This window comes from Varroa destructor, unplaced genomic scaffold (assembly GCF_002443255.2).
Source record: "Varroa destructor unplaced genomic scaffold, Vdes_3.0 BEIS01000002.1, whole genome shotgun sequence".
Classification (NCBI taxonomy): Eukaryota; Metazoa; Arthropoda; class Arachnida; order Mesostigmata; family Varroidae; genus Varroa; species Varroa destructor.
The window spans coordinates 17,886,616-17,910,762 of record NW_019211455.1 but is presented as its reverse complement, the minus strand read 5'-3'; the positions used below and the strand labels follow the sequence as shown (position 1 = coordinate 17,910,762).

Here is a 24,147-nt window from a genome sequence, read left to right as displayed (position 1 = left end):
AAAAGGCCTCGTTCTCGATATCGATCGGAGCAATACACCGATGCATAAACGTCAGCCAGAATTGTTATAATTTTAGAAAAAAAAAAAAAATGCACGTCAGTTCCTATTGGCAGGAGGTAGATTTGCCGCGAGCACAGGAACGAGCGTATTCGTTCACAGCGTATGTAAAAGAAAAACAGATAAATTTATCTAGTCAAGCAGTCAACGATAGAATAAATGTTTTATATTATTTTGTCGATGGTACAGTCATCGTGGCTCTGGGAATCATTTAAATGACGTAGGAATTACACGACGCCACCTCGATGTGTATATCTATTATGCTATCATAGAGCCCGTGAAAGTTGCTAACATCTGGATTATGACAAACTTTTTGGCGTTGCTGTCACGTAAGAATTTTATATTCAACCAGGATTAGTGAGGATACCTTTATGGTTCAGTGTCCATTATACACACTGCAAGAAACTGGTGCGTATGGCCACATACTGCGGCAGACCGTCAACCCTAAAACAGAAGGCGATCAGAGCTGATTTAAATATCTTGTACAGTTGGTTCGAAGCTGGTTTGGTAAACCGGCCTAATTCTTGGCAAGCATATGTTTTCTGCTTCGTGGAGTCCAGACTTTTGAAAGTGGTAAAGAGTTTACTGCTCAGCGAAGACGAATGTCTTACTGGTAGAGATTTTCGGCTAGCAAATGCTTATAAATAAATAACTCGAACTTCCAAGAATCGAGATGCTTCTATGTTTACTAGCAAAGTTAGACTAAAAATTAGAAATTCTTTGAATGTCTACCATATTACGATGCACGACCTACATATATCCTTTACATATAACACACAAATAATACTTCAATTGTTTCTCGTTCGGTTCCCTCTCGTCTGACGTCGGCGTTGACTGATTGACTCAGCTTGGTAGACTTAACCTGCAACGTCTTCATCGGAACGGACTTCATGCGTTAACCTCGACTTTCGAGGTCGTACATTGTATAATTGGCCAGTCATAGGCCAACATTAAGCATGAAGACGAGGTTCACACGAACCCATATGTACCGTAAGTTCGAGTACGTACGATAGAGATAAATGGAAAGGCTTCGTCACATTTGGCCACACAAAGTAAATAAGGTGAACGAATTAGATATCGTTTGCTTTTCATGTTCTATAGAATCGTTTGGAGGAAGCCGCATACGACGTCTGCGAATACCGCTAAGGGTACCGTTGGAATATACCGTTTAGACGATTTACAAGTATACATGGTTCGGTTAGATCGTTGACCCAGCGAAGTCCAAATGAAAGCAGGTGCTTTAATAAGAGGTACTCTACTTTATTCCAGATTAATACAAGATGGATTTTCTTTTAGCTTGAAGAATCAAAAATTAGTAATTGTCCGATTAGACGATAGCCTAATCAATGTTATACTTTATAGTATAAAAGATTCATTCGTTCTTTGTACTATTTGTACTATTCGTATCTTTGTACTATAACCTTTTGGATAATGGTATCGCTGCAGGAACGCAAACGAATGAATAGTTGTGACGCAATTAACGACGGCTCAGTTAGCGTACAATCTTAGTTAACGTTCGTCGTATAATGCGGGGAAAGTAGTTAAACGGAAAGAAGGCCTAGCTTTTCAATATAAATCGAAATCCCTTTGGACAAAGCTTTGTCAGCTGACCTTACCATTGAGGCCTGTTGTCGAGATTTACGCTGAAAATACAGTGTACGAGGTGACCACGCCGTCCGAAATGTCTTATTTTCTTTTAATAGATGCTCACTTTTAAATAAAATACAATTAATTTTTCGTAATACAGTTGAAGAAACGCGACAACTAGGTAGCACAATTTATAATTTTAAGGTTACCACAAGAAAACTTCCGTCGTTTTTATGGCATCCTATGTATGCGCCTTCATAGGCTTGACCTGCTTGGCAGAAATTTCTTGATCTTAAACAGCATACTCCGTTTTAAAAGTTGTTACCGCCCCGAGCGGTTGTTGGACTCAGAAAACTAATACTGTTTCCCTTCCAGGGCAGAGCTAAAGTTGCCCTTTACCGTTAAAATTGTTTCTCCATACCTTTGCATATGTTTGATAGATCCCTGTCGTTGGCAAAAACAACTTGTGCCGACTCCATTGTCAAGGCGTTCGCGGATATTAAGGACAAATAGTATTAGAAGCAAATAAACTTTCTAGCCAAAAAGGGCGAAAGCACAAATACATTCAAACTTTATGGTTTCCTTTTAGATTGCTTTCGGAGGCTTAACACCAGTTGTCGTCGCAATGCACTAGATCATCATAAATCAATGACTGTGGCGCCAAATGAATCGATTGTGTCAACCAATTTCTTCACTCAAGGAGGATATTCATAATACGATAGAGACGTGAAAACAAACGAAATAGTAGGCGTCCAAGCATAAAAAAAAATTGACAGAATCGTACACCTTACCCCTTAGAAACCCTCGACAAACGACAACGCCGTTAGCCTGTACTGTACTATACACGAAGAAGGGCCACCTTTGTCTTGTACTGGGTAAGTGCTTACCAAAAAAATGCTACCTAATAACAATTGGTCAGAACGCGCTAACTATAAGATTGATTGTTCCGCCTTTTTTAGTTCCAATGTTTAAAGGGACACGTTTTGGCGTGTACACTATAGTAATGCACTCGCGATGATTGGATCGATTAACTTAATTTAAACTTATCGTTATTTATGATTTATATAGAACACATAATGTTCTATGTGCAACCAGTTATGCAGCTGTAACTGATTCAATTGGACGTAGCTACCATAATTAGAATGCTTTCCGGATGATCTGCGCAAGAGTCACTTTTTCTAATAAGTTGACATACTAATTGTATCTAACTTACCTGTCGGATAAAGGTAAAATACTGGAGATGACTAGAGCATTTTTTTGGTAACATTACCGCGTAACGTAATCCGTATTTTAGCTGCATCGTGCACGCGGCATTGATTTATCTGACAGTGATAGGTTGGTTGGTTGGTTGGCTTCTAACGATCAATGCCTTCAGAATGATGGCTACCGACAAAAATGGCTATTCTGTAGGAGAAAAAATAGTTATTTTCGTATTGCGTAGGAGAATTGGACAGCATTGGTATGGGAGTGGTCAGATGAGAAAGACGGCCCGCTCAACAGATAATTAATCGTCAGCTATAGGATCTCATTGTAAAATAACGTTTAGAGTCGCCGAAGTACACTACGAGCTTCATGAGATCATTGCAAAGAAAATCGTTGTCATTTTACGTGGATTGTTTATTCAGCCACACGTTCGATATAGCTGAAGCCAAAGCTCAATTTAGACCCGCTAAAACAACTATTGCGCTATCTTAAATCATTGAGCAGGATAATTTGCACTGTGAAAAGGAGATAAAACTTGAATAACTCGGTGTTATGAAATTACTGATTTTTCTATTTGGCATTACAATTGCGTTGTGTGCTCCTGTACGCTCGAGAGTTGATCGCATAAAATATTCTACCCTTTAAAACTATGATTTAGTTTCTGTTCTTTTCCTCGAAACGATTAGCCGAACAGAATTCTGACCATCTAGTACAAACAGCTAAGATACAAATGTCTGACCACACTTTGGACAATTCACACAACATAGCATCTACTAAAATGTCTGCTTACCATCTTGCGCCTCCCCTGGAGTGCAAACTTCTTCTATAACAGTAGTTTCAGCCTTTATGGCCTTGCGGTAATTATCTTGTACCTGTTGCGAGCACTTGCTGATCTCCTCTTCGATGCAACTGAAACACAGGCCAGATACGTGCAAGGGCATGAGTTACAAACTTTTACCGCCAAACTTAACTACGAGATCATTACTTCTGTGCACTCAGCCAGATGAAATGTCCGCTATGAAAAGGCGTCTCTTACGAGCTCATTATATTACTGAACTGTACCAATACATAAATGACACTGAAACACGAATAAAGTAGTCCACTTCAACGTTTTGCGATGGTTTTTCTCTTTTCAGTCTTCGTTAAATAATACATGCGTTCAACTAATAAAATAGCTTATCTGATATGATCAGACAGAAGAAACCCCGAAAGGGGTTGACACCGTCTGCAGGTAGGTAAGACATCCTACACGAGCGAACACTGCTCTTACCGTTCCAGTCATTTGAATTTACAATTCTGGCTTAATCGACTGTCGACCTGCTCCTTCGTGGGTTTATTATACTGCTTAATAGGTAGTTTTAATATACAGATGTGACTATGTGGATAAAAGTTTTTGACACATAATATATATATATATATAAAATGTTGCCGTTTTAGCTAAGGCTCAGGACTGCTGGCGTCGCAAAGTCTTGCAGGACCGCTGATGATGACAGAATCGTTGTACCATCGTTGCTAGCTATGAATTAAAGCGTACTGAGTAGCGTAACTATTCTGTGGAGTAATATAACGAGCGTCCTAGACAATCACTAAAGGCTATCTCATCGCCTATGGCTGCTTAAACACCGTCCTTATAATGTGATACATCGTTAATGATTCAATATTATGCAAATAAAATTAGGCCACTCAGGATTCTTGCCGACCTTGTCCAGCTTTATTAAAGGCCCAGGGTTTAGGATTAGATTTCCTAACGTTCTCACGGAATTTATTGCAGTTTCATTAATTAATCTCGTGGCAAACTGTAAGATACCATTAAAACTCCGAGGAAGGGCTTACGCATCTTTGACTAAGACTATATTTTATCTATATAATGTATATGCACAAAGTTGCTCAGATAATTATGATAAACCATATCGCATAGAATACAATAGTAGATGTAAACGTTTAGCTGATTTATGAAGAGCCTATTTCGGTGGGTTCACTGTGTTAGTCCTTCAAACTTGTATTAAATGCACACCTTCTAGGTTAGACAAACTATCATCCCATAAAGATTTAGCACTGTCTCGCACGGAAGAGGCCTGTAGACTACGACAAGCAGGTATAACAAATAGAAGACGTTCTGACGTCGTGTAGTATGCTATTCTTCGATACTCCTTTAACAGTAGCTATATTCATCTTCTATGAGTTTGGATAATGGTTCCTTTATGGGGCAGCGATTGGCGACAAGTGCTTTTTGTTTTTTTTTGTTTAAAAAAGGCCATAAATGAAGAGAAAAAACAAGAAATAGCGCTCACGCTGTACATTACACATGAGGTGTAATTGATATTGATGCCATCGTATCTCGAAACCTACTCTACTATCCACATAGTTTTCCTAGCGACTGAAACCGAGAGCACTTTTATTTCTAGGCCGTTACCTACGAAATTTGATAGGGTTGACCTGCGACATCGTTTGTCAAAAAACGTCGTTTACTCCGCTTCACGGTTCCGTATCCATCTTCGAAGTAAGAAAACTTGTTCCGCCTACCGATTTTCATTTGAATAGTACTCAACTTTCTCTCTAGACAATCTATGGGCCCCTGAGCTTTTGACAGAGCTTCGTTTCAACATGGAAAATCCATGACGGCCAACTATATATATATATAAACTGGTGTCGGTTGTAAGAAAAGCAAAACGTTTCCACCACATACAGATGCATAGATAAAAAAAAAAAAGCTAAAACCCTACCTTGTGACTGTAATAGTGACTTGACGGCAATTTAAACCTTTATCGCCTTTATTTGTCGGGTCATCTTATTATGAATCGGAAACGTGCAAAAAAGTCACGTGCACACTGTTTGTTTGAAATGAAACTACGCTTCTTTATAATTATAGTTGTCGTTTTCGTCCAGTTTTTTAGAGTAGCCTTCGAGTAATCACTGTATGCGCATATATAATAACGCGCCACGAAATTAAACGTAGCCACAAGTTTCTTCTAATAGATATAAGGAAAATATTTTTTTGCAACGCTATAATAGTTGTCCCTGTCAGGACAAATAGAGTTTTAATTTGCCGCGACATAAGACCATCATGGTACGATGGAGCATTGAGAAGTTGTGACTGCTATCCTAACTGGACAAACAGAGGGCCGCAATTGAACGCATGTTTCGATTCCTGACGAAGAATCGGAGACTTCAGAATAGCTTCCGTTTTATCAGGTCGCCAAGTTGATCTGGATTGGCATTAATATCATGAAGTCTGTTGCCTGTGCTATTTGAAATCGCTACATATCATTCCACGAGCGATCCAGGTTGTGCTGAAAGGTTTGCCAACAAAAACTATTTCTACATACATTTAGGTTATAAAACTAGGATATCCTCGTTTTGATGCTTAACGATCGATATGCCTGTCTATGTGATGCTTGTGTTTGCTTTTCGATATGACTATTGGCCGAAATTTCAAGATCGAGCTCAAGGATTGAACACGCGACTCCCAGTTGATTGTTAATTCAGTTTCATTCATAGAGAACCTGCACGTTTCATCTAGTCTTCTACGCCAAAGTACATACTGAGGGTACTTATCGCTAGTCTTTGTTCAAGCGTCGCAAGTATAAAAGTTTAAAAAAGTTGACATAAAACTGTCATCTGTTGGTATAGTTTAAGAAAAGCTGCTAGGTATCTGTCTTTTTTTTATCGTTGTTTTATACTGATCTGTCGCGTGTGTATACGCGTGTGTACGACAAAGCTATTTTTGTTGTTATTGTTGATGTCGCTACAGTCGTTCACGCGGTAGTGGCTTAACCGAATTTCGAAAAATAGGTACTGGTTTCCAGATAAGTCTTCGTGAAACCTGAGTGATATCCCGGGAACTGCCTGTTTGTCCTAAATCCTAGAAGTTAATGAAGCGCTCGTTCCAGACAAAGTGCGAAATAAATATTACTGGCTGCCACGTTATTAAACATATATACGGTACACGTAGCCGTATAGTTTATTCTTAGCGTAAACACTCATTGAATAAGAGATGAGACATGCAAGTGATTCATGACATAATGCGTTGAGATGGCTTCATATTTCTATGCGGGCGTACGTATATTCGGTCTGCCGCCTTACCGACCTAAATCCATACGGTAGTAAGGCTAAGTAAGGTAAACAGTACAAGGTCAGCTCTATCACTGTTACAATAACAATGTGTGTCCAACTCTTTCTTCGATACGTTCCCCGATTACTTACGCCACATGAACCTAAAAAAACGGCATAAATAAACGGTAAAATATACGACACGAGCCCACGAAGCAAATGGTTTGAAGAGAAGTCTCTTTTTTCCCTAGAGTGCAACACAAACACGTCAAGAACGAACTCTGTTAACATTGACATTATCAATAAGATCGTAGGATCCATATAAAACACTTGTGGGTTCTTCAGGGCGCTGCGTAGAGCTATTGTCTACCTTGAGCGCAGAAAGCATTAACTGGTGGAAGTCGGCGTTTTGGATACGCGCTTCAGCTGGGATGACCCAGCTATAAAGCGACAAAGGCTTTAGGGCATTATACCTGATAGGGCTGATGCAATAATAGCGTGGAATCGTATCGATATACGAGCTGACGGACTGCATCATTCCATTCCTACCATTTCGTTCCCAATCACCAACGAAGAAACAGCGAACTATCTCAAAAACGAGCTTTCGAATATTCGACTGCCGTAGCGTTCGTTCACATCGACGGCTCGTAGCGAAGAAACATCACACCACATTTAATCTAACGCAGTAATCATAGAAAACTCCTATGCGTTTCTATTACTTGCTTAGACTGTCTGACTCGTTCGAATCATATAACATCCATCTTCAGCGCAGCTGTATATTAATTCCATTAACAGTAACTATTTCGTTATAATATGATGGGTCTATACCTGTTTCTGTAAGGCTTACCTGTGCGCTGTAGCCATGCGGCTGCAATAGAGCCGAAGATCCTGCAGAGTAGATGCGAGACTCAACCGGTCACTGCCCAGTTCCTTCTGAACGGGCTCTGTGCAACGGGCAATTTGCTGGTAGGAACAGCCTGCAGCAAAGCAGCGAAGGACATGCCAAAATGGGACAAACAAAATGACACATCGTTAGTAACTCTGAGAGTTCCATCATCTTCAGTACGAAACAGTCCGGCCAATTTTGGATAGAAAACGGACTAATCGTGGTTGTCGTTAAACTAAACTGAAGGCAATTTTATTACGAAAAAAGAAACTGTGTGGCACGCAAAATCACGATGGCGTGCCATATATTTAACAATGAAGGCAGGCGCAGCACGTTCATGAAGCGAGCTGTACATTCTCTATGAACAGTTAGTGGTCCTAGGGACTGTGGTACATTTTTTACGGAGGATATTGGTGATTTTGAACTCAAAATGGTAATCCGCTGGGTCTGCTTTATGCGGCTAGGAATGGGTTTAAATATTTCGTTTCTGGTCACAGTGACACAGAAGGCAGAGCAAGTTTGTAGCACCCCAATAAACATCTTCAGTATGATCATTATTATTCGCGAGTCATAAACGTGACATTGATCCATGTCCTATACGTTCAAAGGTAAGTAACGGGGGCCTGTGCATCCAGAGATCCGCTTCAAGAAGATGTCAGTTGAAAATATAGAGAACAGATGTGTCTCACAAAATTAAGGCGCCGCTAGCACTGAATTACGGAGAACTTACCGTAGAAAAAAGACCACAGTTCCGCAATCATGTTCTCAAATAACATTAATCATCTATAAATATACATATATTTTACATAATTCTGCCATATTTAGCATCCACAGGTAATGTTTCGTGAATAATTTGTATCAATCTTCTTTTCAAAGGTTCTCCTCGATAATTACATCAATCAAAACAAGCACTTTTTGATGCGGGTGGAAATTAGTGAACTATGTAGAAACTGACAGAGCTGAGGTGTCATGGATCGTATTAATAGTCCCGTCGTTGAAGTTACTTTGACAACCTGGCCTGGGCTCAACAAATGGCCCTGCTAGCGGGTGCGCTCATTGTTTTTGATGCTTTACTCAATCTTTGATCGACCAACGGTTAAAGTGGTCAATGATCGGTGACTGCTGTCGGAATCCGATTGCACCGTACTCAACATCGTGTCACCTATACTTTCATTAAAATTGCGTCTAAATCGAAAGTTTAACATAGATAAATGTTATTTTTGTCGGTTTTAGCTATAACCAGCCCTCTAAATGCACCTCGTCGTAATTTGATGAAATAAAAAGCTTTTAGTGCCAGCAGAACACACAGTATCTCTGCGGTACTATCTAATAGGACAGCATCAGTCGTACTTGTCATCTCGTAATTCGACTGTACCTTTTTCCAACTTTCCGTAAATAGGAAGCAATTTTTCTAAATATCTATTTTACGCATCTCGTAAGCTAATTCACATTGCTAACTGCCAAATCGATTAGTTACAGACCACGATAAAAATATGATAGAGACAATACAAGCTAAGTAAGCTTAACCGGAAGAAAGGATCGACGTGTGATACCCGCGCGAAAACATAAAGTTCTAATTAGAATCCTTTACACTAACCCCTTTGTCTAGCGATAGCAAAGTAGGGATAGGGCGAGGAATCTATAATTGCTAGCATTGGATTAAGAAAAGTTCGTCAGAATGTAGAGCAATGAAGGCGTTGATTTTAGTGTCCAGAGATTAGCCTAATGTTTCATCATGGGTAACCTAATGGGTCAGGTTTTCGTTAGGCATTGTGTGCCACACTAGGTAGAACTGGCGAGATTCATTAAAATCCATTTGAAAGTGCCGATCTATGTTTGACTCGACTTTTTAATGGTTCCGAGAGCATCGTAAAGGAATAACTTAGTAGGTAAGTAAGTTCTCGACGGTAAGTTGTTGTATAGTAAGCTAGCTAATTGAAAAATAGACGAATATACAGGGCAGGGCACAAGAAAAGATGGATGTGAAATTAAAAGTTAGCACGTACGATCAAACAAATCGATCTGATATGTTAACGTGATACAATTGACTCCCCGCCGTTGGACGGCTACGCTAGAAAAATAACGGAACTTAATACAGTCATAAGAAAAATTTGTTGCCAATCGGCTTTTAACTTAATCGAACCGTCTATCGATCATCCCAAACTCGTGTCTATAATAACATATATACTTGTTGTAAATGAACGATGCATTTCGAGCCGGAGTACATGTATAGGGTTGATCACCTGGTCATGTTTAGCGTCACATTAAACGATTTTTTTTTTTTAATCGTACTTAATATATTTGTTATTATACGAAAAAACTTTGGGCAGCAGATACTGGACCTCGATTCGGTAATTTTGCAAGCAAGTTTGATAGAAGAGAATATATATTGATGAACTAGGTAATAATCAAGCCTGAGAACGTTTCATGTATTATGTAATCACGTGACGGAAATATAGAGGCGTTGGGTTTGAGAAGGTCGGGCTTTTTTTCCGGAGATCTAAGCTTTACTAGTCTTTGGGATTAATTTATTTTCGAAGTGCAGCCATATATACATTTCCTTTGTCCCCACAAAGTACATACGTCTAGGTGCGCTGTTTTTCGTATGGCTAAGTAGATGATTATCTCGCGTCGGCCAAATTATTCGATAGGTAATGCTAGTTACGTACGCGTTAGCTTGGAATCAGGACTTGACGCACAGATGCGAATTGAAATTCACTAACAATGTTATTGCCCTACTATGAATTGTGCTTGAATCAACGTTAGGCCATATTGTGTACATGTCGTTTTACACATGAAACTTTATCATACTGAATGAGGCAAAGGTGCTCTGGCTGTTTGAATGGAGAGTTACTGGACAGAAGGTAAGGTAGTAAAAGGGTAAAATAAAGTAGATTAAGAAATTCTTAAACACAAACTCAGGTATATTTCCTATGGAACTTGTTTCAGATACTTTAAAAGGTAAGTGCAACAAAGTAGTCCACTTCTCTGACGTTTATCGACCTCTTCTGAAAGACGTGTTAAACTATATTGACAAGTCTTCTATACTCAGAGAACAATATAAGATACCTTATATTCGCTTGGCTTTCAAAGCAATTATACCTATTCAGTTAGGACTTACTTTGGATTGACTGAGCCATAGGTTACTGGAACAAAAGCAAATCGCTTAAGTTGTTCGAAAATCTCAATTTGGATAGACTAGAATAAAGCAAGTATATTAGAAAGGGAACGATGGAAAAAACCTTATTTTGCCATCTGAACTGGCCCCGACTGGAAAATTTTTCGTCGCGTATTTAGCAGGTTTAAAAACCAGTGGACCAATAGCCGTTAGGCACATATCTATGGCTTCAACGTAGTATTTTTCCAGGGACACAGCAACTTCAAAATCATTGGCCTGTTTACTTCAGCCAAGCCCTTAGCCTCTGATACATCATAGGCCATGAGTAAACGAGTTTAGTTTCCCTATTAATGATATATGAAAAGTGCAAACACACTGTATAGAATCAATGTTACCACGTAATTGTTATCTGAGTATTTACTCCCGGTTTTTCCGTGAAGCCGATGTTTATCACTGTACCTGCAAGCCGCATTAGTGAGCCGCTCAGGCCACACTAGGCGCCGCTTAATGTACGTAGTAAACCAAACCTGATCTTCGTTGTATACAATAGTATCTGTGTAAGTGTTATTCCGGTGAAACAAACATAACTTTTCCGGTCGCTATCTTAATCACTATATTAATATCACGTCTACTCTCACTCATACGTATCCGGATTCACACGTTTTTGATCTAGAAGACATCGTCGGCGGGGTTTGTCAGCATGTGAACGACCGAGGCGAGACGCTCTCTATATCATACTGGCACGTGTCTTGAAGTTTTCCCCGGTCTTTTGCCTTCAATTACACAGTCGGAGTAGTTTTGGAAAGTGGCACATGTGCTACCGTCGTGTTTTGCGTCTCCGCATGGCCTTTTATTCGATTCTGTGGACTCGCATCATTTCCTCTTTCCAGCGTGGCTTTAACACGACCTCAGTATATTTCCGACCCGTCTAACGAAAACAGACATAAGGCAAACTATGAACGCGGTAACAGTTAACACAAATCGGCTCAGAAATACGTACGTGAATTAGACACATAGATACTTTCCTCGTGTTACTTTCATGATAAGCAGAAGACGTTATTGCTGTTCATATAATTGTTTTTGTTTCGATGTCCGGTGCTCTGCCAGTTGTCTCTCAGGAATCATATTTTAACTATTGTTAAATCCCAATCACAATGCCTTCAAATCTGTCTAGCAATGGGACAAATGCTCTCGAGAGAACATTTGTACTAAAGCAGACGTTTTTCATTGAATAAACGGTTTATCACGCAGCCATAACCAATAACAACTCTAATTGATAGCTGATCGTGCGTGAAGGGTGCGTTTTGTATATGTATATGGCTTCGTGCTATTTCGCTGTACGGCTATTACGTATTCGAATTTATTTTGCCCGCTTCAATCGTTTCGAGAGATTTGAAGACATGTTTTAATGGCTAAACGTAACGAATGCATGGCCTGCATTCGCCCTTCTTAAAGGCTTTTCGTAACACGTAGTTGGATGTACGTAGACAAGCACAACCAAACCCGACCAGCAGACACTGTTTGTCACTATAGGCGTCTATGTCTTTGTCTTTGTAAATAAACTGCAAAAATATAATAATTGAAAGGCTACATAAATTAACTAGTTTAAATATCTTATGCATGTGTAGTATATTACATCGCAAATTGTCACTATATCATAGGCGAAATAACCCTCCAGGATTGTTTGCTCAGCAGTACTGTACCAGGGGACTTCACCATCTCGTACATCGCCCGTCAGTCAAAGAAATTCATCCATCCAATTCACTCTCCTTAGTACATTCGCTCCCTTAGAGCAAGGGCCAAGTGAAATTTAATAACAAGTTGGATGTTTTAGGTTACACTCCTTTTCGGCCATGGCCGTAGCGCCATTCATCAACTTACATGGATGAGGTCTAAAAGGTCAGATGTTTATCGGATTAAGTCTACTACAGGCCGCTAATTCGCGTTATGAGGGAATGTCGTCATCGAGTATAGCAAACTTTTCTTAATAACAAATCGTGGGCATTGTGTTACAGCGCGCATTTTAAGAATGACTCTTCTTGTATTGCGGTCCTCGTCCTTGGCTCTTTAGCTTCCGCATCAGGACTAAGCTGAGTTATCCACAAAAGAGTCATTTTCTTTACATAGAATATGGCCACATTTTAAATAATACCAACACCAAACGAGAAATTGAGACTGGAACTAGATATATAGCTTCGTGTATCAGGGATGTGAATGATGTTCCGTTGTATGAAACAGAGAACCGTATGAATTATGTGTGGACAAAAATACGCACCTCGGCCTTCCGATGTTCGAGTGTTTGTTTCATGTCACACAAAATATACAATTAATGATCATCAGGAATTAACATTTAATACTATGACAGTGTTAGAAGACAAATGTACAGGAGCCTCGTGCGACGAATTAAGACAGAGCACTGTTTAAGTGAGCAGAGTGCGTTTGCGGTAATTCCATGTTAAAAATACGACTTTTTCTTCACGGTTTTTGTCTCATCAAAGCGAATCGAATTCGTTGAGCCTATCGGATACCGAAACTTGTGTCTTTTAGCATAGAAACATTGTTTTTGTTTACTAGCTTTTTTTTTTTGCTCATTGCCCGATTACGATGTTAACTAATTGAATTTTTAATGAGCTTAACTCTAAGGCGTTGCCACTTCTTTTAATACTGCTACTTGGCAAAACACGAGCTTAATAACACAATGTATTGTTTCGGAAAAATCACAATTAATCTAATAACATGTTTTACAGTACTTGCTACAGTCACACATGCAGGCGAAATACATTGTTGTTGTAACGACGACAGGTCCTTTCCAAGATCGAGCAGACACGGACTCACTTAAATACTTGCCTAAAGACCAAATACATCTCATAGAAGATGCGTCCCTAAGGTACCGCCGTGTAACCGTATAGTTTTCAGCCAAAGCAGCTTTTCACGGCCTACAAAAGCGTTTTACGCCATTGTGTTCCCGTGGCTTCAATTTAATGAACTGTGAACTGGAGTAACGGGCGTACGTATACGCCATTCCCGTATCCGAAGTAGAGCCCAGCCATTGGTGGCATCTAAAAGTCGTAACAGACGCAACAATCCTGACCCGCTAATCGCACACTTTGTCAAATGGCAATGTGTACCTCAACATTGCCTGAGATATATAGACTTTAAAAGCTAAAGATTGCAAACATTGCTTTCGAGAATTGTGTAGCGACATAAGTGTCCGTACTTTTGGGGAAGCGCCGTTCTTACAGAGGTACGATTCAGCTGTTGTACACTTGATTCGCTTTTTGAAATACGCGGTGTGCCTATGTTGAGTACAACTCACAATGGCTAGATTTATGCAAACTAATAGAAAACAAGGATTTTTCAGTGCTTCATACATGCCACGCTTGTATTTCGTTTGTAGCTAGAATCAAACCTCCTGAGTCGAATACATCGAAACAATGTTACCAAAATTTTGCGTTTCAACACGATCACTTAACGAAGAAGCCTTTAGGGTAAAGCTTAAATGTGATAGGTCGACAAAGAAAAGATAGTTGCTTTTTGTCATCACCCTCGAATAGGCTTTGCTGTGTTCGTCCGGGAATTCTTCTGTTCGAAAAGCTTCTTGTCGACAATCGTCTTATTATTATTATTATCTCGCTCCGAATCACGTTGTTTCAAGGCGGGGCCAGTCACCTTGAAGGAGCAATCATCTCGTTGCGAACAAAAAGTTCAGCCATCCGCTCGCCGATCAAAGCTGAAGTAGTTAGTAGAAACATTTTCAGTTACCAATAGGCGCTGCGGTATTTTACGTGTGATATAAATACACCTGAAAATCATTGAGGTATGTATATGTGTAAGGCGAGTAGAAAATTAATTAATCGGTTTAGCTATATACTAGTTGTTAACAGATTGAAAGCAGAAGGTTTTCTCAAAGACTACAATCTTACCTATCAAATATAAAACGTAGAAAAAATCAACTTTCTTAAGGTGCCAGTTTTAGATTAATTCTCTAAAAGTATAAAACTTGAAAACGAATTAATAGAAACCCTTTTCAAAGTCTAACTGTCAACTTTCTTCTGCTCTTCAGTCCCTTTCAAAATACCCTTGCAGACAGCGAGGATCTAAAGGGTAAGTTTCGAATAATCAATGGCTGTTCCAAGGCTCGAGTACAGCTTATTCGATTATCCTCAAACGTCATCTTCTAAAAATCGACACTGTGTGAAGCTTATCAACTTTCATTACGCACCTAAGACCCCTTGTTATCGTAGATACGTGCAGAGTTCGTCGAGGATTGAGACTCAATTCAATTTAGGTGTATTCGCGCGCTGCCACTGTAACGCAGTGCTGGTCCGAACAAAACAGAATGATTGATCCCCAGTTATTTTTCATGAATTAAATTTGAATTTGTACGTGAACAAAATGAATAGCTGCGCTCGCATCAGTACGAACAGCATCCTATATATTTACTGATTTACGCGAACAAAACAAATCATTAGCGTAACGTTGGCTGTGCCCTCTGGAAAAATAACGAGAGACAATTTCTGTTTTTTCAAAAAAAAAAAAAAAAAAACTGGTGCCCTCTTTATCAGATCTGCGATACAGTGCCTTTTAATAAGTTACGGCATTGAGCTATGTGGCGATACTTCGTTCGTTGCACTGAACAGTCGGACGAACAAAAAGTGTTGGGACATAAATCAAGCTTATGTAAAAGTACAAATTCGTGCTGATCTTATTAGAAACATACATGTAACCACGCTTCAGAGCAAGACATTTATATGTCGTATAGCAGTACCTGCATTGCTTTAGACAATATAAATATTTCGAGTTTTTTATGGCAGGTATTGCTATTACTATTTTGGCTTCATTTCGAATAGTTATGAAATATAATAGTACTTATTAGTATAAGCTCAATGCCGTTAAGAATTGAATGCCTATTCTCGTCCTGGTAACAACACATCATTGCTACACAATTTGTATGAGTAAAAATGTTATATTGATTCCTGACGCGCTACACTATGAGCTCGCTTCCTTTGACCCTAATAATATCAACAATTTCCTCGACAAACTCTCGAAAAGGTTCTGTGCGATCGAATCATATATCGTCGTCAATTACTATTACATACTCAGACCAGCGACAAGGCATAATCGAGATTAGGCTACGCAATGATAGTCACACGGTAAGTTTTCTCGTGGATTAGGCATAAGCGAGTCGACCTTTTATTCCTTCGAGCAAAATTAGGTTGTCCTTAGAGTCAGATAGGAGGTAAGACGATGGTGCAAGGTCGTGGACACGTCAAAGGAAATACGCTAGCAACAATTGCTTAAATGAGTCAGATGTTTCTATGAACGATATACATGACAAGTACGACTCCTATGCTTATAAAAATAGTAATAGCGGTTCAAAAAGGCAGCTGCGTCCGCCAGGGAGACCTGTACGAAAGATGGATGGCTTTCCACGGTGGATTATATGGGGCCTTATAGCGAAAAGTTGAATGCTTTAAAAACTTTTTCGTGCCGTGCCGTCAACTTAATAATAACTAAATAAAATACAAGACGAGCATGTCTCATGAGGTAAAGATGGTATGTATATGGCTTGGTATAGTTTGCTCGAAAGTTTTATTTCCTCTGTGTCGCCTGTACTGATGATTCCGTGAGCAGGGCAAGGAACACATGTCACGTACCCTAATAATCCAGTTTGTGCAGAGGGATTTCATTTGCTTGAGTTACATGTTTATATGAAGCGACAGTCTGTAATCTAAATACACAAAGCACGTTTTTCATACACACAGAGACCTCCGTAAGCGTTTCGTTGTTATTTTTATTCCGTATATATTCACTAGTTGAGGCTCTTCACAGTTCAAGATCTACCATATGAAGTTAGTTTTGATTAAAAACAAAGCTTCTACATTGAGCGGGCATTTGTCAATGGGTATATTGGCCAGGACGACGTACGGTTATATGGGCTAGTGTGTTTCAAGCTTATATGAAGCCGAACGCCATCGATGCTGATATTTTTACAAATAAATTGAAAAAATTAAGTAACCTCAGTGTATGTTATATATTAGTAGTGTATATTATGTACCAATCAGACAAAGTCGGCTGCAGGAGACGATGCGCACATTGTTGCTGTTACTAAAAAAAATTGCAAGTCTTGGATTTGCCATTACCTGGGTTATTTAAGAACCAACCTTTTACTATGCAGCAAAAATTCATGGAGAGCTGTGGACAGCTAATATGAATCATAATCTTTCTCTGTTTACCTTGGCACCCAGTGATTATAAAGCATCAGCTTCTCCGGTTCCACTTAGTCTCCTTTAGGAGAAAGGCATTTTTCCCTGAATTTTGTTGAATGACTGACTTTTTACATGAAGTCATAGGGGACCTATCTTTTGTCCATATAACATTATCCTATGGGTCAATAGTATCAATTTTTTGAATTTATTTTTTCTCTAAAATTAATAAATTGTGGTGAGCCAACTGCAGAAGTTTTTAACGTACACACGAATGTTTCTTTTTCCTTCTCAATCGTTAGTTAAACAAATTTTGACCCATATAGCTTCACTTTATGTTTAGATCCTACATATGACTGGATATGTGTATGTACCCTTTGATACGCAGCTTTTCCCCAAGTTTGCTTTTGTTCGATATCCATCCAGCTATAAGTTAACGTAAGTCTGTTGTAGATACAAAAAAAAAAAAACATTGTTTTAGGCGTCTGTGTGTTGCGTCCCATTATCAACCGCCGCTAAAACTGTTTGTCTAGAGAGCTTCGTTCACTAAAAGCACAAACTCTATCAACTATGGCGCCCATAGTCCTCTGACCCGCGCTTTTTAGTTGACCCAGAGTGTGTTAGGGATACAACGTTAATTTAGTTTTTGAAAAAGTACTATATTATAATCGCAAAAGAACAGACGAATCGAAAATCTGAGCAACCCTAAGCTGGGTTGGCCGTATTGGAGTATAACTATAATTCAGTAAAGCAGAGCGCACGACCAATAAATGTTTCGTCGATAATTTTAGAACGTAAAAACTCTCCAACGCATCTTTAATAGGTATTCTCTTTGTCAAAGGACGCACACCGGAGTATAAATCGATGGTGGATATTTCGATCACAGCTGCCTTTATAATAGTTTCGTTTGGCTGGAAGTCTGCAATAGCATACGGAGTACGCGCAAACGACGATAGCATAATACATTTGAGAGATAGTTGATATCTTTTTCATGTCATGAGATGAACTCAATGCTCCACAGCAGGAGATATACGTTAATACGTGAATACGAGATAGATAGCAAAATCGACGATCTATTGATCGCTTGTTAATGATCCTTTCCTGCCTTGCATGCAGTTTCCTCACGTACTCAGGCTCTCACCTCCTATCTCTCTGTAGCTCTGAGCTATGCACCCTGCCAACTGTCTGTCTCATCTGCGGTGATTGCATAATTTTTTGTCAGAGCATCTGCTGTGGGCCTAAGACCTCATCGAAGCAGCTTCAATAGCATGGAAAAAGATAAATGATCACGAAGGCTCGCTGTTTACTTAGCACTTCAGTTGCTTCCAACTAGCATCATAGTTTTGTGGTTAGTAAAAACGCGTAAGAAAAGATTTACATGCTTTAACGTCATATAGTGATTCTTGTCTGCAACAGTATCACGAGTACTAGTACCATATTTCGTGTTACTTCTTTTTCTTAGCAAAGAAAAAGGAACCGTAACCACTTAAAACGACTATAGCAGGAAATTTTCAAATTCGAAAGTCATTTTTTGTATTTGCTCCTGGATAACCTTGATCGCTTTAGCCTTACCCTGTTTTCGTTTCCAAGAGTGTTTGGTTCATTGTAAGTGCAAGAAGCCCGAATTCCTAGGAAGCGCCATATGAGACCTGGAGCAAGGCGCAAAAATAAGATGGAGCCATCAAACACGACGCTGAACTGTTTATGTAGCTGCTGAAGCAGTGTGAACCTTCAGGGTAACGGGCCCTTGCGAGAGTAAATATGGCAGACGCTTGCGCGCTTTTAATACTCTAAGTAAATGCTAGGCATTAATAAGGGATGAGCGGATTGCCTAAGTGCCTTTTTCTTGGCCTTGGTCCTAATCACATTGTGAATATACAGTGTTGAATACAAACTCCGCCTGACTTTCGATCGGCGGGCTATTGTAAGCGAAATAAGTTTTAGATTTTTTTGCGGTTCATTTCACCTGGGCTTTATTATTCGAACTCAATCTGTTTTTCAATTAATACGAAGCCAGCACTATAGCAAAGATGGTGTTACCTTTTCGAAAGCGTTTAAATAAGCCACAAGGTCGCTGCAGCAAATGTCAATGACTAGAACAAAAACTTATTTATACAGTCAGCAGTATATTTCATGTATATACTACAGGGTAGAAAAAACATCCAATGTGCTTTACAACAATAGTGCGAACTGCTCATAAAGCCGTATGTCAAAGATCTGCTGCCGTACTGACCAGTCGCATTGGATGCAAAAAACCACACCAAATTAAAAAATACCAATTATTCATCCTGTCTATGTAGCACATTCGCCAACATGTTACAATAAATCAATCCTTATATATATTGCGCACGGTTTTTATTATTTATGCAAGTATTTTTGTCCGATTTCGACTTTCTCCCACTACTGGCTGAAATTACTCCCACGAAATGGCAGATTGCCACCACACATATACCCTGTTACACAACTGAATATGCCCACTATATATGATGGCAATTGTTAGCAATTGCAGTTGACCCTAGTCACACGTTTTGCCCGTTCATTGTCATGACGTTCGTCCTTAATATGTGTAGCAGTACTACATATACACATGCAGCACCGAGTTCGAGGAGCAAAAGCAATATATAGCCCCAACGTAATATATAGCTATACATTGTCTACCTCACACAACGAGGGTATAATGGGCCTGCACGAGATATAAGCATAGGCCGAAGGCATGTAGGCACGAAGAAGCGTCGACGCTCACTTATCGTAGACAGCCAGCGGTTCAGTAGCTACTGTAACAGCTCACAAAGTGTGCTGCGCTAAGAAGCATACGTATTCTATTGTATATCTAGATCGTAACAAGCTGATATACCGCTCAGGTGACCAATGCTCCAGTATATTGTATTTGATATCATCGCATGATAGCCAGACGCCATGTGCAGAAAAAATACACATATTGCATCGGTTACTATTGTTAGCGCCATGTTTCGTAGTTGTTGGCCATTACTTGTAACTATGAACCGGTGGGATTGGCCAGATTGCCAAGGGAGGCAAGCGAGAACTGTGCGCAGCGGCTCAAGTGGCCAGCTTTGGTCTCCGTCTCGCTAGGTCACTTCTGCTAAGCCGACCTTCCATTCGCCATCTGCTTGTTGCACGACAGAAAGACAGCCACATTCGATGACGGTACGTGGCCACAGCAGCAGCAATAACCTTAGCAATATCAATGATAAAAATGATTGTAATAATAGTACGAGGTAAGTTGAAGTTAAGGGAACTAACAGCGGCTGTATGCTTACGTTGTAAGATGCACAGATGTTACGACAATGGCAGCTGTATTGACTGATATCTACGGGATGTCTGCGGGATTCGGTACACAGACCGCAGCAAATTGGCGTCAGAAATGGCAAACAACTGAGAGAGAGAGAGAAAGTAAAAATCTTTATTTATTTAGGAGCATAACTCTGGCTTAAGTGACCTTGGGGCCGTGGCCTCATCACGTACGTAGCATCCTTCAACCGATAATAACCGACGCGATGGCGAATGTGGTGGCCGTTCGCATGTGAAGGTCAAAATAAATATAACAGATAAAAATTTAAGAGGCACCAAATTATGTAAAATCATTGACCCTCATTTGAGAATTTATATCATAACACAGGTGGTTCATGCGATTCCTGGCGACCGCTGTTGCCATTAAAAACATAGTTTCCTCTAAAACCTTTTTGTTTGTTGATATGGTATTGTTATTAACACTACCAACGAAAAGATAGGACTAAACAAATACGGGTAATTGAATCGTCAGCCAGCGGACTGTGGCCATTGAAATGCCAATGTTGGCACAAAAGCAGATGGAGGTAAGCAATAGGTCTAATTTCATAGAGCTTTTGGTTGATACTCCAGTCAATTAATATCGACCTCTTTCTGAGGTAATGTTTCGTTTTTTTAAAATTTCAAAATAAAATACAGTATTCCTTCTATGTCGATGAAAGTCACTTCAACAAGAGTATATAATATATATTTCTTCCACGCTAGTGAAAGGTAGAACATACTCCTATGTATCGATGTGCAGGTCTCAGAAGGAATTCTTCGGCGATAACCTGAAAAATATTGAATTGAACCTTAAACGGAAATGGGACGGTTAGTGCGGTTAGAAGTCGAGGAGTGGGCCATTCGATCCATCATTGGAAGCTACCGCAAGCATTTCTCAAACCTTTTGGGCGAGGTTCATCATTGACTACGAGGCAAGGAAACATTGAGTAGACCTAGCCTTTTTCTTGCGATACCCCAAAGAGGATTCGGAAATTTACCAACCATGAAAGAAACTGCTAAATTATCCATTCCGCCTTTGCTGAACGGCCAAATCGTAAGCCGAATAGTGCTACTGACCGATACTGAGGCCAATGGCAGAACATGCCTTCTCTATCGATAATCAACGCTTTCATTGGTCCCAACCGCAGACAGCCATTTCATGGTAGCAAATACGACAGCTTACACAGGACTGCCTTGAGGATTACTTCTAAGAATACGTAAATGTTAACTACGTCAAATATATTTTGCCTGGTAACCATTAGCAAACTCTTATTGCACAATCTAACAAATACCCAGTCGGATATAGATAAACGCGGACACAATCGCGATATCTAGAGTCAGTCATACTATAATAGGATTACTTACGTCGAATCGGCGTTGGTTCCACTTCAAATATGAGATCTGGAAGTAGTAGATACGCTAAAATTGTTGAAGTGTCTTTATAATATAAGGCGCCTTGAAAATCAGCACAGTTCCTAGAAAAACTTCATTCATAGAGTGCATGCTCGTGGCTGCCCCCTAAACGTGTGCTGTCTATGGTCAAGGTGGGTTATCGGAAGAAGCTGCTCTATGGCTTTTGTTTTAGAAATTCCGATATAAAAGCTGCTCCTCGTAGCGGTCGGTCATCGCCGCCAAAGAACTAAATATCTAGTACTAAACGGTTTTAAATTTTCCGAAAAAGGCTGAGTGTTTAAGTGCCACGCTGATGCGCGAACGAATTTATTCGATCATAGTTCCATCAGCGTAACTTTGCGACAACGCAGCGGAATAGACCCATTTCTGAAACCGCTTGATCACAGATGGTCAAAGGTAAATTACATATGATAACTATGTACGAAAAAGATCATCGTCATAGCAACAAAAAATTTGCGGTATACCCCGGACTGACGCCAAAGAAGCTATTTTTATGTTATGTGTTTGCAGGATCCAAAAGGACTGCCTAATCGAACCATTGATTCAAACCTTTAACTATCTATGGTTAACACGATTGTAACAACTTATTGAATCGATTAAAACAAGCGAGTAAAATAGGCGTCGTCTTTCACCATGCCGATGCCGGACCACACACGTTTTTAACTAGCTGAAAAAAATTAAGAGAACCTGGATGGGTAATTTTTATGCATTCGCCGTATTACCTCTATTTGTTCCCACCTATTTCACTTTTTACATAACTCCAATAATGGTGCCATTCAGTACACAATGGAAGGATAGGAAAATAACTTGTTACCGATCTTTATCTGCAAATGCGCAACATTCTAAAGTAATACCAGAAAAATGGTAGACGATCGTCGATTAAAAAAAGTCACATATTTAATTTAGTAATGTTATTTTAAAATATAGGAATTTAAATTATCAATTTCAACAGCTCAAGATATGCGTTCTGATGTCGTATTTGGAATGTCAGATCGTGTACTAATAGCGCGTTCATGGGTCTTTTCGAGGAAGAAGCGTAATAATATTATTATTTTTGATAATTACTTTACGTACGGATGTGCAGCCACTGCTTACGAACCCCTGCTCGCCTCCAGGTACACACTGGACCCAGTGAGCTTGCCAGTAGTCCTGTTAGTGATATAGAAGAAACTTAAGTGCTTTGGTAGTCTGCTATACTATAGGATTATAATCATAGGAACTCGGTAAACCATTGCGCGTTAACACTGCAAGTTTATTTTATTCATCTGTTGCCCGTATTTTATACCAGAAAGTTAAATTACTATAACGATTATTTTTAAAAATAACAACAGTAAGGCAGTATAGAATATATAAAAAAAAAAACAGCTGCACAACTCGATTTGTGGAGTTCCACTGGGGCAAACAACTCTCCTGCAGGTCTGGCCTTGCCTTGCTATTTCCTGACCCCACCGCTGCCCCCTTCTGAGACTCTTCCGTATGCCTCACCAGAACATACAGGTGACATTTTTGGAAATTCCAACCCAGAATCCCTTTCAGAAATGTTCCACTCCGTCAGCCCCCGCCGCTGCCATCTATCGTCAAGTTGACAACACGGTTGGATTCATTGGTAACCGTCTGCCTTTTTCTCCCAACCGTCCCATACGCACTTATTCTATGCAGCCCTATCTCGTGCGTGAATGTTCCCCCTATACGCATTTTTCTTTCGTTGAATAGGCGCAATAGACGACACTCTTGAGGCGTCACTTTTTTTACGTCTTCGTTCGCACAAACCGCTATCACTCAAACGAAAAGTGTGCCTTTACAATCCGCCATTGTCGCGGTGGCTTCAGCCTCTACGTAGTCGAAGAATGGTATTGCATCGCAGGATACTTGGCAGTGAGCGTTGTGCTGAGTTAGACTAGCCCAAAATGTTACTTCGTCCGTAGGCCTGCTTGTGCAGGAACTAGCCAGTGCACGAGTGGTAATGCTACGGGTTGCCATTGATCATGAAACGTGGCTCGTAACAGTAGAAGACCCGTGTTATTAAACCTTCATCTTCTAAGGTGGCTGTTCTGTCTGCAACAGCGTCGACTTTTGGCCTGGTACGACATATAGTAGGTAGACACTGATGCTACCTTTTATACTGCTGGCTTTTGTCCGACGTGCCCCGCAGACTAGGTACGTTAGCGGGCTAACGGGATGACTGGTTACCAAACTATTAGATATATACTCTGCGATACTTACCGTGACCAAACGGATGTATCGAGCAATGAAAGGCAACAGAATAAATGATCGGTGAGAATGAATACTTCATTTCATGGTCATATAAAAGATGAAACCAAACCAAGTGAGGCTGGAGC

The 24,147-nt window shown here is 39.9% G+C and overlaps 1 protein-coding gene across 14 annotated transcripts in view; it reads right to left on the bottom strand.

Annotated features, from left to right (window-relative positions):
• The window catches only part of LOC111244804 (uncharacterized), a 48,895-nt gene that overhangs the window by 5,430 nt on the left and 19,318 nt on the right, over positions 1 to 24,147 (bottom strand). For 9 of the 14 annotated variants that reach the window (XM_086979198.1, XM_086979201.1, XM_086979205.1 and 6 more), the window contains 2 exons: positions 7,745 to 7,874; positions 3,638 to 3,756 (listed from right to left, as the gene is read on the bottom strand). In XM_086979198.1, coding sequence (XP_086835324.1) covers positions 3,638 to 3,756; positions 7,745 to 7,874 — 249 coding nt within the window. Of the gene's footprint in view, positions 1 to 3,637; positions 3,757 to 7,744; positions 7,875 to 11,360; positions 11,389 to 14,570; positions 14,704 to 15,123; positions 15,222 to 24,147 lie in introns of those variants that run through there. The other 5 variants (XM_086979207.1, XM_086979209.1, XM_086979206.1 and 2 more) reach the window with 3 other exon arrangements.